The sequence below is a fragment of the Siniperca chuatsi genome, linkage group LG9 (genome assembly GCF_020085105.1).
Source record: "Siniperca chuatsi isolate FFG_IHB_CAS linkage group LG9, ASM2008510v1, whole genome shotgun sequence".
NCBI classification, from domain to species: Eukaryota; Metazoa; Chordata; class Actinopteri; order Centrarchiformes; family Sinipercidae; genus Siniperca; species Siniperca chuatsi.
This window is the reverse complement of record NC_058050.1, coordinates 23,582,674-23,598,773: the sequence shown is the minus strand read 5'-3', so window position 1 is coordinate 23,598,773 and position 16,100 is coordinate 23,582,674. Positions and strand designations below refer to the sequence as shown.

General features: G+C 40.4%; 1 protein-coding gene across 2 annotated transcripts; it reads right to left on the bottom strand.

Annotated features, from left to right (window-relative positions):
- Window positions 1-4,836: 4,836 nt before the first annotated feature.
- Window positions 4,837-8,178, bottom strand: eny2 (ENY2 transcription and export complex 2 subunit). 2 transcript variants are annotated; one of them, XM_044209168.1, is made up of 6 exons: window positions 8,098-8,178; window positions 7,821-7,886; window positions 7,500-7,577; window positions 6,815-6,885; window positions 5,648-5,722; window positions 4,837-5,178 (listed from the first exon to the last, which is right to left on the bottom strand). In XM_044209168.1, the coding sequence occupies exons 3-6, from the start codon at window positions 7,565-7,567 to the stop codon at window positions 5,105-5,107; spliced, it is 288 nt and encodes a 95-aa protein (XP_044065103.1). In that variant the 5' UTR covers window positions 7,568-7,577; window positions 7,821-7,886; window positions 8,098-8,178; the 3' UTR covers window positions 4,837-5,104. The 2 variants fall into 2 exon arrangements, with proteins under 2 accessions (XP_044065103.1, XP_044065104.1); XM_044209169.1 differs by having other exon boundaries at window positions 7,821-8,123.
- Between the last annotated feature and the right edge of the window lie 7,922 nt (window positions 8,179-16,100).

Genomic DNA, 16,100 nt, shown 5'->3' with positions numbered 1-16,100 from the left:
CTATATAAACCCTACTGGGCCAGCCCTCTGTCCTTTTCTGGTTGCTGTTATTGTTGTAGAGCACAGGCCACGGTGTTTGGTTGCTCCAGCTGAGAAGAGAGCCCCTACTGGGCTTTTCCCATGATGATGAGAGCCGCTCTGCTCAGCCCAGTCAGCAGGCAGTGGATAAGGGCCCCCGAGCTGCTCCCACCTCCACTCTCTCCCCTTCCCTGAGGCCCTGCGAGCCTCCCCCCTCCCTCCCTCCTCCTATAAGTTCCCTCAAGTCATGATCTGGCCCGTAAATTAGTACTGGGAGAAAAATAGGTTCTGTAAGATGAAACTGGGTTTCTGTGTGTATCAGCACACGACTCAGGGGAGACAAGAGAGAAGAAGCAGGCAGTAAATCCATTGGAGTCCACTGATAGCGCCTGTTTGCACAGCCACTGCCGCTTCCTTTGATCAAATAGCTGGGGGAGCGGGGGGTCGTGTGGCGCTGCCGAAGGTCAGCTATATATTACACTCCTAAAAGTGATTACTGAAATTCTTAAGTGAAACCATTCTGCTGCCAGGGTGTGCTCTAATCCCCTGCAGCGTTGTCTGGGCCGGGGCCGGGGCTGGGGCCTCTCTGTGGATCTGTGCGCCTAGCACTCCTTTTCCCCTTCCCCACTTGTGTTTTCTATCATCAGAGCAGGCCTAAAAAGAGCCCCTACATGGAAACATGGCCTATCCAGTTGCAATATCAACTGCTGGGGCTCAGAGGAAAGAGAGAGAGAGAGAGAGAGAGAGAGAGAGAGAGAGAGAGAGAGAGGGAGAGGGAGAGAGAGAGAGAGAGAGAGAGAGAGAGAGAGAGAGAGAGAGAGAGAGAGAGAGAGAGAGAGAGAGAGAGAGAGAGAGAGAGAGAGAGAGAGAGAGAGAGAGAGAGAGAGAGAGAGAGAGGGAGAGGGAGAGAGAGGAAAGGTAGTGTCAGGAAACAGAAATATGCACACACTTCAAAGGCTGGGGCAGCAAATTAAGGGTTAGGCATTGGACACGACAGTAAGTGGCCTTTACATCAGAAACAGGGTAAACAATGTCTGGATTGTGTTTCGCTTCTTTCCTCTGTGTTGTTGCATAGAGACCCCCCGGCTCTCCATCTGCACACTGGCTGTGCTGTAGGTAGAGCACTAAAACAGCACAAAGTTTTTTTGACATTGAGCAAATCATTTTCACCAATTGAGCCATGATGAAAAGTTTTGTATCTGTGCCACCGATGGGTACAAATGAATGGAAAATCTGACACAGTTTTGCAGAATGAATGGCTATAAGAGTATGTAATGTAATAAAGCCTCTGTTAAAATTCCACAATTTATGACTGGTAGCTAATCCTTGCCACAATGTTGCACTGTATCAAATCAATTACAAGCACTTATAAAACAGAAGTGCTGCTTTTAAGCGTGATACAAACAAGCTTCAGGAGAGAAAACTGTGTGTCTGTGTGTGTGTGAATGCACGGTTTCTACTGCAGCGGCATCACAGTTGAGAACGAGCCAGCCAACATGATCTAAACAAGAATTATGTGAAGTCATGCTCTATGAAACTTTATACACATTTGCTGATCATTACCTAAGATTGCTTTGTGTTAACTTTGGCAGACCGGCTCTTGGCTCTCGGATTGAAAAAGGGATGATGTATTTCCTTTTATTTATTATTTGCACTGGGCTACCGAGAGGGAAAGGGAGGGAAAAAAGAGAGTGTGAGTGGTATGCCTGCGACTGGTGCATCGATGCCAGGAATAACAGAATGAAACTTGCTCCTCAGCCTCATTAGTGTGTAGAAAACAGTTCCCAGGAGACACAACAGAGTGTAAATACATTTAAAAGTCTTTACACTGCAGGATGCTACATGCCAACTTCTCCCCATTTCTGCTTTTTTCCCCTTAAAATGAGAATGTAAACGGCATCGAGTGCTGCAAGTGTGTAGGCTTCAAAAGAGTTGCAACCCCATGTTGCACGTCTCATAAATTCTAGTGAGGGAATTCAAAGAGAAATTTATCGAGCATGGCATTCACACATGTTGACAGTAAAGAGGGCCAACTGCACACTGGGTCTTGGGAATTTGTAGGACCACATGGCCCCCTTTTTTTACTTTGAAACACCCTCTTTGACCCTTTGTCTGCTTATGCAATGTCTTTGCCCTTTCCATTATGAAAAGAAAGATAGGACAATTTATATGACACAAAAGCTCAAAGCAGTGTCCTATAAATTAAAATGTCAGATATACTGTTGTAAACATGGAGAGATTTATCTGTCCATGTTACACGATCAGGGCTTGAGATACAGCATTTCATGGACTTCTTACACCATTACCCCCTGAAGCAGGTGCACTGTCATCCCAAATAAGGCAATGTGCTATAACATCATCATTTCCCAACATTTGTTTATAATATGAACAAGTCCCTGCCATCTGTTTCAACCCTGCGCTGCCTTTTCTTCAGTTGTTTGTACAGTAAAAGAGGTGTTTATGGCCTTTGGATGTTGCCAGTTTCACTAGAGAGAGGACTGCAGAGCACCTATGGGACTCAACATACAGGACCACACTTTTGGCTCCAATGCCTATTGACACAGCTGCTATCATGCTGAAATGATCCGATTCCAGGGGTGGTGAACATATCTGCGCATACTTACTACATGCACACAAAAAGCACATGGAGACATAACGTGTTTGTCTTTTCCTTTTAAATGTCATTAAGTGCTTCTCAGACACAGCTTGAGATTGACTTTTGTGGAATAAGGGCTCTCTTGCCCTTTGTTGTTGCTTGATTTACGGTGGTTCATTCAGAGGCTGCCTCACAGGATGCTACAAAGTGCATGCTTCCTCGCTATCAGCTGCTGCTGTGATCAAAACAGGTCTTTTAGGTTCATTTAAATCTCTGCCTGCCACATCCAAGATGTACAACCCTGAGCCAATGAATAGGAGAATGGGATTTTTTAAATCGTGTTTTCCTTTTATTTGGACAACTCTACTTTTCTAGTTTTTTTATGATGTGCAGAGTCATCTGGTTACTGTACAGCTCCTCGGCAGAGCTGCGTAGGTCCTGAGTGATGGAGAAAAGCTGAGAACGGAGAGTGAGAAAGTAAATAAAAATCTGTATGATAATAAATTGCATCACTGGTAATTCTATCCAGTGCTGGTCTGCAGTGCGCAAAACCCCCTTTATATGCGGGGGCCCAGGGAGATCTGCTGATAACATGGGGATTGATGTAGGCCATTAAAGGAGCGTGTGCTGGGCTGGAGGGGTGCGTTACATTTGGCCTCCACAACAGCACTGTATATCAGCATGTTGTCACCTGGGCTGATGTCACAGCAGGTCCTTCGGCTAAGAAAACACACTCTCTGTCTTGGGTGGGTGACAAGCGCAGACTCACTCACTACCCACTAATGTGCTACTCGTGCCGAGGGGTGCGTTGTTTTGGGTTCATGGCCTCTCCAAATGTAATCCATAACCAATTAGACATTGTGCGTGTGTAACTATAGAGACCTTTCATCAAAACAAAATGTGTTTCAGCATGTGCACAGAAAAAACTGAAACAAAGAGTGCTTCAGGACCAAACATTCCTGTAATACTCCTGTTTTTATTGACTTGATGGGGAGGTTATGAGGTTGCACAACAGCATCAAAACAAAGAAAACATTCATGAGTTTTATTTAGACAGTCAGGACATTGTGGAGAGCTCATGGCCTAGCTTTTTTTTATCTCATCATGGTGTGAGTAAGTTATGTTTCTTGTACTCAGCCCAGTGATTCTCTCACTGGAACACTTGAATGCACTTGTTCATTTCATACACTACGCACCAAGGACCTTGAAACAATCTGACAGTTTTGGTGAAGGCAGTTTGTCCCCCGGTGCACCCACCTGTCCCTGTGAACAGGGTCACTCTTGTTTATCTTTTAATGATGTCTTTCTTGCCACCCCCCTGTTTTGGGAACATTGTGTTATTCTGGGATGTAAAAGCAGCACCAGGCTTCTCATTACAGGATCATGGTTCTTAGGATTTAAGTCCATTTAATCAAAGGACAATGTTCACAGCCTCAGTGTGTTTTTTTCCCCCCTGTCAGCTATTTCAGTTTATTCTCTCATTCGTCACATTTTTGTTTGGATTCCATCTTTGAAGGACCAGGTGTGAAGCTGCATGCTGTGCTGATACCTGGGATAACACACTACAAATACAATTGGCTCCTAGATGTGATGTGCAATGGAAACGGACTTAGACCCTTTGATTCATTGCCTGGGAAGACATTATTTTTTTCCATTTATACTGAATTGCATAACTGTCAACAGTGTAGCTGGGGAGGAAACATCAAAGAGAAAAAAACTATAAGTCAGTCTTATAATTGTATGCAACTTATTATTATACTGACTTTCACACCCCATATGAAAACTTTTTTTCAGACCACTGTGGAGCAAATAGTGCAGACACATTTATGGTAATAATCTAACTTTCACCTTGAAATGAGATTCATACATTGACAAATTCATTTCTTGTGATATGTGAACAAATGGAGACAGACCTCAACATGATCCCTGATATACAGTAGCTGTCATATTGAACACTTAAAACATTTTAAAGTTAGTGGAATTGATACATTTTGAAAGTATTTACTTCATAGGTTCCATGATAATGGTAGAAAATACAATCATGCAGTCAGCAACTATGCATCCACCCAATACCACCTTAAAAATTCAATAAAATTGCCATTAAAAACAAGAGCTTCTACAAATGCTTCAATAAAGAGAATTAAGTCAGGACAGTAAAAGCTTCTATTCAAATATCTTATTATTGTTATATGTTGTTTTGAAAATGATTGTTGTCCACTCAAGTCCAATAAATCAACTTTATTTAAACAGCATATCTAACACACAGAGGACAACTAAATGTGCAAAGTAAGTGCCTTTACAAATATGTGATAACTGTAGAAACAGAATTAGTAAAAACATGCAACCAAATAGCCATGTGTGTCAGTATGTCACTGACAAGTCAAAATAATTAAAATAAATCTTTAAAATTCAAGTAAATCAAGTAATTCAAAATATTCTATATCATGATAGTATGTAGGCAAGTGGTCTAAGGAAATGTCAAAAATCATAATTATGTGGCATGCTGAGCTAAAAAGGCTCTTATTCTGTGGAGAAGCTCTTTCTTGACGCTGTCTGGCACCAAGGCTGCAAGAGAGAAAGATATCCATGACTACAACTCCTTCTTTCACACAGATACAATATAATGAAAGTGGTGCTGCAAAACTTCTGTCTCTATGCTCACACCCACACACATTACTGGAAACATAACATCTCGTGACTGCACCAACTCCTACTGAGGCTACTGTCGGTGAAGTAACTGACATCCCTGTGTTCTCCATGATGGATGCAAAATGGTAACTTTAGAGCAAGGCTCTTGCTGTCTTTGAGGGGATGACACCAAAGCCTAAGTGCTCTGTTTCTCAATTGTACACTAAATGCAATGCAAGCATATTACTAATTACTTATTTATTAATGTCTTCTAGGGTGGATTTTTAGAAATCAGTGTGGGTAGCAGGAAAAATGAGAACAGCACTGCCAAAAAAGCTGCACAAAATGAAATTAGACAATTTCATACTGCAACTATCAGTTCTCCCAAATAGCCACGTTATGATACCTCTTCCTTTAGGAGTGATCTCTACCACCAGGTCTTCCACAGTGACATGCTCCAAGCCTTTTTCTTTGATTACGTCTGCAGAAAAAAAAAAAAAAGTAGGTAATATTTTAACAATGTTTAAAAATCACTATGACCACCCAAATTGCTGCAAGTAGTTGTGCAGCATAATGAGAGTTCCATAGCAAAACCCTTGCACTTTAGTTCCAACCATCAAATACATATGTCCTTTATTATGCTCTGAGCTGTCTCCATTCTTAAAAGCTCTGGACGTTTTATTGCAATTTGGAAGATGTGATTTACTCACTTCAGGTGTAGAGCTGATTCATGCTTTAATGGCAGAACAAAGTGAGGATATACACATCAGGTATGTTACTGATTTAATTTCAATTTACATTTTGGGCACATGGCACAGTTTCTAACATAAGACATTTTGACAGTAGGAAAGCTAAATTATAAAATGAATGATGGCTGAATTCCATTTAGCTGCTTCAGTTCCAGGGCCCTGGCATTGTGCATGCTGGCTTGCTGTCACACTGTCATGACTTACTGGGACACTTTAATAGAACAGAGCCATCGTTAATGTGATTAGTAACACCAGGGCTTTTCCTACTTGACAAGTCAAAATGTTATTTGACTTTAAAACACATGTAGTCAGCTTTTTGAAATATTGTTGTAGTCCTTTTTATTCTTGTGCCTTTTTGTGCTCTTCAGTTATGCTTACAACAGAACAGTTATGTATTAAAACTTGAACTTGTGATCGATATGTAAACAAAACTATAGTTTCATATAGCTGCTATTACTGTCATATTGATTGAGGGGTCTGTTAACACATTCAGTTGAACTAAGTTAAGTCAGTAATATTTTCTGATGCTGTAAAAGGTTACATTAGTATGGTTTGTAAATAGTGGTGTAAAACAGACCTATACCTTTGAATTATGATCAGTAGAACACAGAAAAAGTTGATTTGATTTTTTCATTTATAACTTAAACTCTCTAAATATGTCTGAATATATCTCAAAGTCACATAAGCAATACAACTGAGCCTTTAAAGATTCACAAGAGCGTAAATAGATGGTGGCATCTTTCAGTTCTTTGGCAGTCAATCAATAGCAGCAAATCAATGACAATCTACGCAATGTGTTTTAACAACAGTACTGTCATTTGTACCTTTGCAGTGAGCTTTCATCTGGTCCTTCCATCCACACTCAGTGAGCTTAGCCCTCAGTAACTCCTTCAGTCTGTCAATAAGATGCAAACACATGTAAAAGTATAGCAGGCACGTTTCTAAGTTATTAATTACAGCTGGCAAAGTCTTGATCTTGATTACAACATTGGTTATTTTAGCCCTGATAAGTGCCCTTCTCTCTGTTATTTTGACAACATTACACTACTCAGATTATGCAGAGTGATGCTTCTATTAAGCCATACATGTGCACTATTGAGATACTGAAACATGACAGAGCAGAATTTAAGACATCTTCCTTGTAGTTTGGGGCAGCTGCATATATTCTATATTCATGCAATATGCCAAGTTAGTTCCTCACATGTTTTCCCTTAATAAAAACAGTAAGGAATTGAGTCGTTAGTTACCCTTAACAATACTATAGAGATGTGTTATTGCACAGCTTTAATCTATATTTGATCAAGATTAGCGTGAATCATAGTACAATACGCCTATCTGATGACAGGAAACGTGTTTAGCTATAAAAACTGTCTTTACTTTCAGGAGCAAATAGTCACAATGTTGACACAGCCTGACGCAGGATGTAAGGGGGGCAGTAATACGCTATAAACGTTGTTAAATAACATAAACTACTTGTTAAACCAAGCTGTTTGTAGTATTTTATCTCACCTCTCTCGTTCCCCCATCTCAGTCAGCTTCTGGTTTATTGTTGCCCTCATTCTGGACTCTTTACTCATAGCGTTTTACCTACAAGGAGAAAAAAAAAAAACAACACAGCACGTTAATGCATCCAACGTCAAGTCAAGCTGGCGCTGCAAAGTATAACCTGGTGCAATGTAGCATTGTTTCACACGGGACTAGCTCCGTTAAACTTGCTAAACCAGTCACAATAACAGTGTTTACCATGCCGAGCAGCTACGTTTCATAAGTCAGTCATTAACTAGCCTTCACTGGCTAAGTTGGAAGATTCTGTTATCAATATTTACTTACACACGAAAGGATGAATAATGGAAGTCACACTCTTCAGTTGTTTTTTTACCACAGCGTTGCCAGACTCTGTGGCGTACATGAAAAAAAGTTAAGATGCAATAACGTTAACTGGCGCTGAAAACAGCAGGCATATTTACAACAAACATCACAACCTCCGACAGTCGCTGTGAGCTAAGCTATACGTTTAATTTCGTTTTAAAGCAATTTAACTTCAAAATTGTCCGTGATATGTCGCTAAAGAAAAGAGAGGCTGTGCTTCTGATTTCACGAGTTTTACCATCAGATATTCCATTCCGAGAAGAAACACTGATTGGTACAATGGTTCCTACGCCTTCATTAAATGCAACACTCTGTTACACCACGCAGCGGCAGTGTTGGTTAATACATGTAATCAAAGTGAGTTCTGGAGCAGACTTTGACCTCTTACCCCCCTTTAGGGGATCATATTAGTTTCCCCTTAAAATCCCCTTTTTCATTAACACATTGACTATCAGTTCCTGTTGGTATTTTCTGCATCTTACAGATGTGTTACATAGCTTACTTTTTATTCTAGAAATAAGTTAGAACTAGGTTTGTCACCAGCCCAGTGTGTTTATTTCATACTTACTTACATACTGAAATTTTAATTGAATTTTTGTACAAGAACACACTAAAATGATACATTTGCTAACTAAATATGTGATTACTTCAGTTTAAAAAATGTTATAGAATTTAACATATTAGAAACATTTGCAGTTCCGATGGGCGGTGTTTAAAATAGTTTTTTTGGTGACTACTCATAGCAGTATTGTACATGTAATTATAAATGTGTCCTGACTGAAGCAAACAAACTCAGTAATGATGTTTATTTGAAGTGGAGTTGAATAAAGTCTTTATTTACTTTGTTTCCAAATGCAGTGGTGCCAGGCCTCTTCCACAAGTGAGAGCCTGGTTCTTAGACCTGCTGGAAAACATGCGCAAGTTGAATGCCAAAGAAAGGATAACACCCTCTAATGCTGACCAGCTGATGGACTTCACTAGCATTAGCCATTATTTAGTGTGTGTACATGTGTATTTGTCTGCGTGTGTTATCCATGTCTGACAGCTGAGTCTGAGTTGTTCTAAAATGTTTATCGTACAGTTGGCATCTCATGCATTTACTTGTTTCTAAAGCCACTACACCTTACCTTTTTCTAAAATTGTATGATATGCTGTGATGTGCCTTTTCATACATAAAGTAAGCAAAAGTAAGTTTGTTTAGGCATTCTGAAAAATTTTAAGCAAAAATGAATATCTGAGTATTATAACCAAAGAGCATTAATGAGGATTACGAGGTAAATTGGAGAACCAATCATATGAATGAAGTTTAAGGGCATTGATTTCAGATTTTCTTTTGGGGGGGGCAGAAACCCCTGGATCAAACACAGAGCTGTCAGTCAACAAGGCAGAACACAACTCTGTTTTCCCTCACTTATCAAGAAATATGGAAAATAAATATATATATTCACATGAGACATGGCTGCAGGTATTAGAGTGAGGAGAGTAACCGCTCACTATCACATCCAGTAAGACTTTGCTACACTGAAACCTTCATCGGATCATGAATCAGAAAAACAAACAATTAAAAAATGTCAAGCTGGCCAAAATAACAAACATGACTACTGGTAAATTTTAAATTAAAATCCAAATGAGCAAGTAATGAAAAGCATCAAAGTGAAAATGATAGATACAATTAATAGGGTGTCTGTAGCAAACAGAAAGGGAAATTGGATGCAGCAGGATATGTGGTGTGGGCTCGGTGATGTGGCATGATGTGAAATTGAAGCTGCTTCTCCAACTCAATAGACATCGGCCAGTCTTTTGTGGTGCACAGCAGCCCAGAGGAGAAGGAACTCAGTCGTGGCTATTTGTTCTTCATTCATGCTGCCCTTGATAACGTACCTGTATTCACAATCAAAAACTGAGTTGGTGCAAGTAGATCACTAGTAAGGGAGGCTACCAAGAGGCCTGTGGTAGTGCCGAAGAACTTACAGGGTTCCATTGCTTTATGGCAAAGGCAACTGCTGAAAACAACTCAAACAACATCTCTGATAGCTGTGTTCAGAAAGTATGCGAGAGACTCTCTAAATATCTTTTTTCTAAGCTTTGTGAACAGCAGTGTACAGCCTGTAGTGGCAGCACTGTGCTGCAGGCCCTGGAAGGCTGATGAAGGACGAGGGTGACATTAAAAACCTGCTGGAGTCCAGAAGAAAACTGCGACCTTAATTTTCCAGCAAAATAACAACGCAAATTAAAGCTAATGCTGCAGGAATGGCTGGAAAACAACAATGTTAATGAGATGGTGGGACTCGAAAACTGCCATTTATTCACAGATCCCATGCAACTGACAGAGCTGACAGCAGAAAAACAAGATGAATACCTAGTTTGCTCACCTGTGACCTGGGTGATGCAGGCCACATACCACCTTTTTAAAGGTCTGTACAAACAGGTAACTTGCCTTTTCATGCTCTCATGATTGTTAAATATGGTTGTATCGCCATTTGTTGAGCCCCATTTGTTTGTCCCACAGAGACTACTGCCAACAACGTTCAGCTTTCTGTCTCATATAAACACTTCGGTTAGAAATACTCTTCTAACTTCAGCTGAACCTCAGCTACATGCTAATAGTTATTAATAATAATAGTTATTTTCAAACAGTATTGCTGCAGAAGATCACATTTATTCAGGCGCATGCCATATTTTTGGATTACCTAGATCAGAAAGTAATTTTGCATTCATCAGGTTTAATGGATCACCTGCAACACCTCGTCAAGGTTGCAATTATATTTCAGTTTAATTTTAGGAAACTGCTATGATGTGATCATTCTGTTGCAGTTTTTATGTTAACAGTATTTATGTAATTTTATCCTGAACTAAAAACAATTTGACTGAACTACTTTAATATATTCAAGGCTGAACTGAGGTCAGTCAGGAACAGTACATTAACGTCACAGCATTATCAGTAGCCGTGACCTGAATGGACCTGAATTATTTTTTTTTTTTTGACGAGTGAATTTCTTGCGCACACATAGAAACTTTCAGTGCAACAGCGCAATAGACTGTGTCAGCTCAGCTGTGATCTCCTCACTGTGTGACCTCCTGGAGCTGACATTTGAATGTCGGCACTGTCAGTCACCATTGAAAGGAGCTCTGATGCAAAAGGTACTGATTCGGTCAATGACACTGAAGATTCTGTTCACTCAGTTTGACAATACGTGTCAGTCGTGCATGTATTGAACACATCTATCTGAGACAGCGATGTCCCAACATGTTTGGATCCATTTCTGTCACGTTAGATTTGGATTAAGACTGACGATAATGATCATAACATGAGAACATGATATAAGCCTTGTCTCTTGAAATGACAAGCTGTTAATATACTCACTGGTTTCAACAGATACGTCGTTCAAACTTGCCTTCTGTTGCTTGTTTTGCATTATTAAGTATTGCTGAAATCAAAACAACACAGTAACTGAAGAGAAAGAAATGACGAACCATCTTTGTGCTTCATTTGGTAAATAAGTGATTACTTAGTAAGCTTCCAGCTGTCTTTTTGAAGTGAACTGTGGGCAAAGCATCACACATTAATATCTATCAATTAACTTTCATCATCATTTGCAAGCAATCTTTCCATTTTTCCTAAGCAGTTATATATTTTCAACCTTGCTTTTCAAGTCCATCTGGAGTCCTGCCCTGCTTTTTGGAGGTTATCAGAATATTTTCTGCTGTTGTGGCAGGGCTGAATGTCGTGGATCACAAATGGATTTGGTTTTATTAATGTATAAGATAGTAAAAGCCTGCAGATGCAGCTCCAGAGAGCAGATATAAAAGAATACTTTTAGGGTACAAATTCTAACACCTAGATGTTTCGCACAGGTAATGGAAGAAACCCAACCGTCGTGTTAAATATTAATGAAAAATAATCTTGCAATGCAAAGTTTTTAAGATAGGGGATTGAAAATGAGAAGAGAAATGGAACATGATTCATGCCAAATGAAATTTTCCTCTGTTTCAGTCCAGCGCACAGATATCAAAAGATGCTGCGAGTTCTTGTCGTACACAATTAATAAGTCAGAACTTTACTGAGTCTGAACAGGTCTTCAGAAACTCTCAAATTTAAAGGGCTTTAAATTTAAAGACTTTTTTTTGCCTTATTATGAAATACCCTGTGACACGGCTACCACTGCTGTTCTGCTCAGTTGCTCTGTTTAATGAATCACTTTACTGTCTTCTGGTTGCTTGCATAAGTTTAACTGCTTCTGTTTCATTTACTTTCCCTAAAATCCAGTAGGGTCATATTTAGCCAAAATTGACAGGTTCTCACTGCAGCCAGTCCGAAACAGTTCAAAAACCTTTTAAAGAAAAGTGACAAGATGAGGCTGACCAGGACTTTAAATTTCATGCCCAAATAAGAGAATCTGCCTTTTGAAGTCTGGCCATGAATTACTCCCTGTCTGTCTGAGAGTGGAATTTAGTAGGGCTTCCTCTCGTGTTCAAGTGGGAAATGCCTCCCCCTGCAACACCTCATGACAGACTGATTGATGCCCTTCCTGCTCTAGGCAGAGTAATGGCCTTCTATGTGAGCGCAGGTCTACATGACGCAGAGAAAACCTGTCTGTGTGTGTGTACACGTGGAGCCTTGGTTAATTATCTGCCTCTCTGCTGACAGTTGGCCGGCAAGATGAGGAGAGAGTGAAAAACTAGAGAGGGGTTTTATTGCTGCTGGTGATCGTTTCTACAGCTCGGACACAATCTGAGGTGTTTATACCTCTATTTAGTTTAGTGGATGTGCTCAAGCAGATGCGCCTTTGGGGGGAAAGGGAAGGGCCTCAGTGCAACAAGGTGTATAAAGAATTTCCCTCCCACTCACTTTTCAGACACTCCTTATCTGCTCTCCCTCCCCCACTACAATTGACATAGTCCTATCCTATTACCACAGTTATCTTGGCTGAAGCAGCCCAAGGCAGCTGGACAGCTCGAAGAGCTGTACTGCACTTCCAGCAAAGCAACAATCCACAGGGATCCTCATTTGAAGGCATTTTTTTTGCAATTGGGTAACCACCTACAAGATGTAGCACAGTGGTGGTGTTTTTCATGAGCATAGCATGAGGTTCTTTGCTTTGTTTCATGTGAATCTGCAATTATTTTCTCTGCGAGAACTTGGAAAGTAGAGCATGCTGCAGGACCAATCGAAAGCATGAAGAAAAGAGGATAATCCTCAGACTAAAAGGCTGATGGTACTTCGGTGAGCTCTGCCTGTGGCCACGAGCCCTGAGACCCCCATCCTAAAACTCTAAATTGAGTGTCCACATTAAATTAGCTGTTTTTATGGCTTTGCCTTCTAGCTGACAGCCCTGCCCACCCTAAGAAGCCAATTCAGTGTCTGATGTGCTAATTATAGATATATGGCACTTCGCACTTGGCATGGTTAGCAGGAGAAATTCTTACAAGATGCAACAGGAAATGTAGGGGTGGGAACCACCTGCATTCACCCAATAATAACAAGTTCACAAATTACCATTTACATCTTAATGTGATGACATATTAATGGGGAAGAGCAGAGCACAACTAATCTGAACTATTGTCTTCCACTGGGAAACACAGATTTCTAGGCAGTGATTATCTTTCCTATGATATATTTTAACATGCATTGTCAAATAGTGCATTGTGGGAGGAACACAGCACCACTGAAGGGACAAAAAAAATCAGTGCTCTTTTGTCCATCATACAATATTCATAATTTCTTCAATTAATTCCGCTGATGAATTAATGTTGAATCGATACTCATTAAAAGTCCTTTAAAACGCTGTCATGGCGCCACATATATTTAAGACTTCCCATTTCCTGAGTGCATCCGGTGCCTCCGGTGTCACCCAAGTTTAGTCTCTGAGTAATCATTTCCAATTGCCATCTGCTCTTCCAACTTTTCATAATCTAAAAAAAACTAGACAACTAGTATTTTTGCAGAAGCCTCCAGAGGATGGCAATTTGCAGCACTCTCACCACTCTGTGCCCCTCCTCATTCCTCTTCATAGGCATTGAACAGATTGTACTCTCCACTACACTGCTAACATTGCCATTTCCAGTAAATTGTACTTTTGCCCACCGATGAAATCCCCCAGAAAAGAAATTAACTTGTTTGTTAATAAAATATTATATACACGTATAGGTAATCAGTGTGTTCCTCATACATTTTGTCTTCTTCTCTGTCCTGAGGGTGCACACCTGTGTCTTTTTCAGCAAACACAGTGATGAGCCAGGTGCAGCATTAAATGGCATCATCGCTCATGCTTTGGCAAGGCAAGTTTATTCGTATAGCACATTTCAACAACAAGGCAATTCAGTCACATAAAACATAAAAGCAACATAGGACAATATAAAAAGACATTTAAAAACACTTAAAAAGAGTTAAATAGAAACTAAAAACAAGATAAAACAGGAGAGTAAAAGTTAAAGTGCAGTGTGATGATAAAGCAGAGGATCATCAGCGTGTGTGTGTGTGTGTGTCTGTGTTGCATTACCATGACTGAGATGAACATAGAATCTCTGCAGCTGAATAAAAGGATTGTTTATGTTGTTCATGAACTTTGAGGCTCTGTAGGTGGCACTCTTCACGTGCCTTTCAACAAGTCCAAAGTTGCCTTACCAACATGTCACATCTTCTGTATTTAACAAATAGAAAGACAATGTGGTTTAACAAGCAGCTTGTCTATGTTTTGGGGTTATTTACTGACAATCAACAGCTAGCTTAGTATGTTACTTCCTGGTTAAGAGCTTACTAAAGGCCTTGAAAGCCACAGAAAGTTAATGAAGTGACAAGTCTGTTACAAATAAGTGGTTACTGAGCTGTAACCTGTTCCTGTCTCCTAAGTGGGCGTGGTCGCCTCTCCCGCCTCTCTCCCACCTCATTTGGAAGTGTTGTGAACATTGTGTGGATGGATGAAAGCATATTAGGTTGTGCATGCATGATGTTATTGCTAGATAACCAGATCTCGCGAGAGAGTGTCTCAAACAAAGTCATTTTTGTGTGTCTTAAAAATGCCATTTTAGTGTCAGAATGTTTGGACGATATGTGGCTTGTCCAATATTTACTTCAGTGACTATGGGGCAGAAGAATCGGTCATAATCCGTGCTCATGTTCACTTCTCCCATAGGAGTGAATAGAGTCAGGACCCACCGCTAGTCTCCTAAAGGGGCGAGGCTGTGATGAAACCCACGTGACAGAGATACAGGAAATGGCTCTCAAGTGAGCCATCTCTCTTCTAAACTGTCTCTGGTAGTACCTTCCAAAAGTACAGGAACTTTTGGGGTGGGGCTTGCTGCGCTGAACATTTCGAATTGGTCTAATTGGTTGAGCTCTGACTGGCGGAGCTCGACCAATTAGACCAATTTGACCAATTTATATATGGGTCTAAAATTATTAAGATTGTCTGTGTCAAGATGGGATTTTGACAAAAAAGGACCAAAATGTCTCACATCTCTCCATAGAAAAGACTTCATTGGAATCAGGAGGGTGGTGGACAAGAGAGTTAATGGTCCTAAATAGCAACTTGTGGTTGTGAGGATTTACAGCAATAAGATGTGAGAAGTACTTAGATCTTTCTTCTTTTAAAGTGTTGTTAAACTCTTTTACATGGCATTAAAATTGCACCATAATTTAGAATTTCCATTTCCGTTTAGCACTTCTACACGCCCTTCTAATACTCTGGACACGGTCATTAACCATGGTGGTGGCTGCGTAAAAGCAGGACAGGCTTTAGACATTTTAAAGGGAGCTACAGTGTCCAGAGTAGCAGCACATCGTTTCAAGAATCTAGTAACCAGCTCCTCCGCAGAACATGAGAAATCTAGCGGATCAAGCTGCTGAGAAGCCTCATAGGTGTTACAGAAATTCTCAATGGTCTGTGAAGTGATGGGCTGAGAGTGTGGAGGTCCTCTCAGGTTAAAGACTGTAGGCACTAGAGGAATTAAAGCCATAAGTAATAATTAGATTGAGAGTATGACTGTGTTGATGGGTAGAGCCAGAGACATGCTGAGAAAGTCAATAGTGTGAATAAGATCAAGGAACTCAGATGCAAGTTTGTCATTCTGGTTGTCGATGTGGATATTTAAGTCTCCTAATAGTAAAACTTTCTCATAGCGAGTTGTAGTGATGGAAAGTAAGTGACCAAATTCTGTCAAAAAGGTTTCAATCCTGTCTTCCTTTGTTTCTAGTGCTGCTGTTGGTGGTGGCCTCCAGTGGTGATATGGTTTGTGGTGGCA

What these genes read in the sequence shown, in the direction of transcription:
- eny2 (XM_044209168.1), bottom strand. Translation starts at nt 7,567, where the DNA reads ATGAGTAAAGAGTCCAGAATGAGGGCAACAATAAACCAGAAGCTGACT. An exon ending in GAGATGGGGGAACGAGAGAG is followed by an intron (nt 6,886 to 7,499) that starts GTGAGATAAAAT and finishes TCTTATTGACAG; the next exon opens with ACTGAAGGAGTTACTGAGGG. An exon ending in GATCACTCCTAAAGGAAGAG is followed by an intron (nt 5,179 to 5,647) that starts GTATCATAACGT and finishes TCTCTCTTGCAG; the next exon opens with CCTTGGTGCCAGACAGCGTC.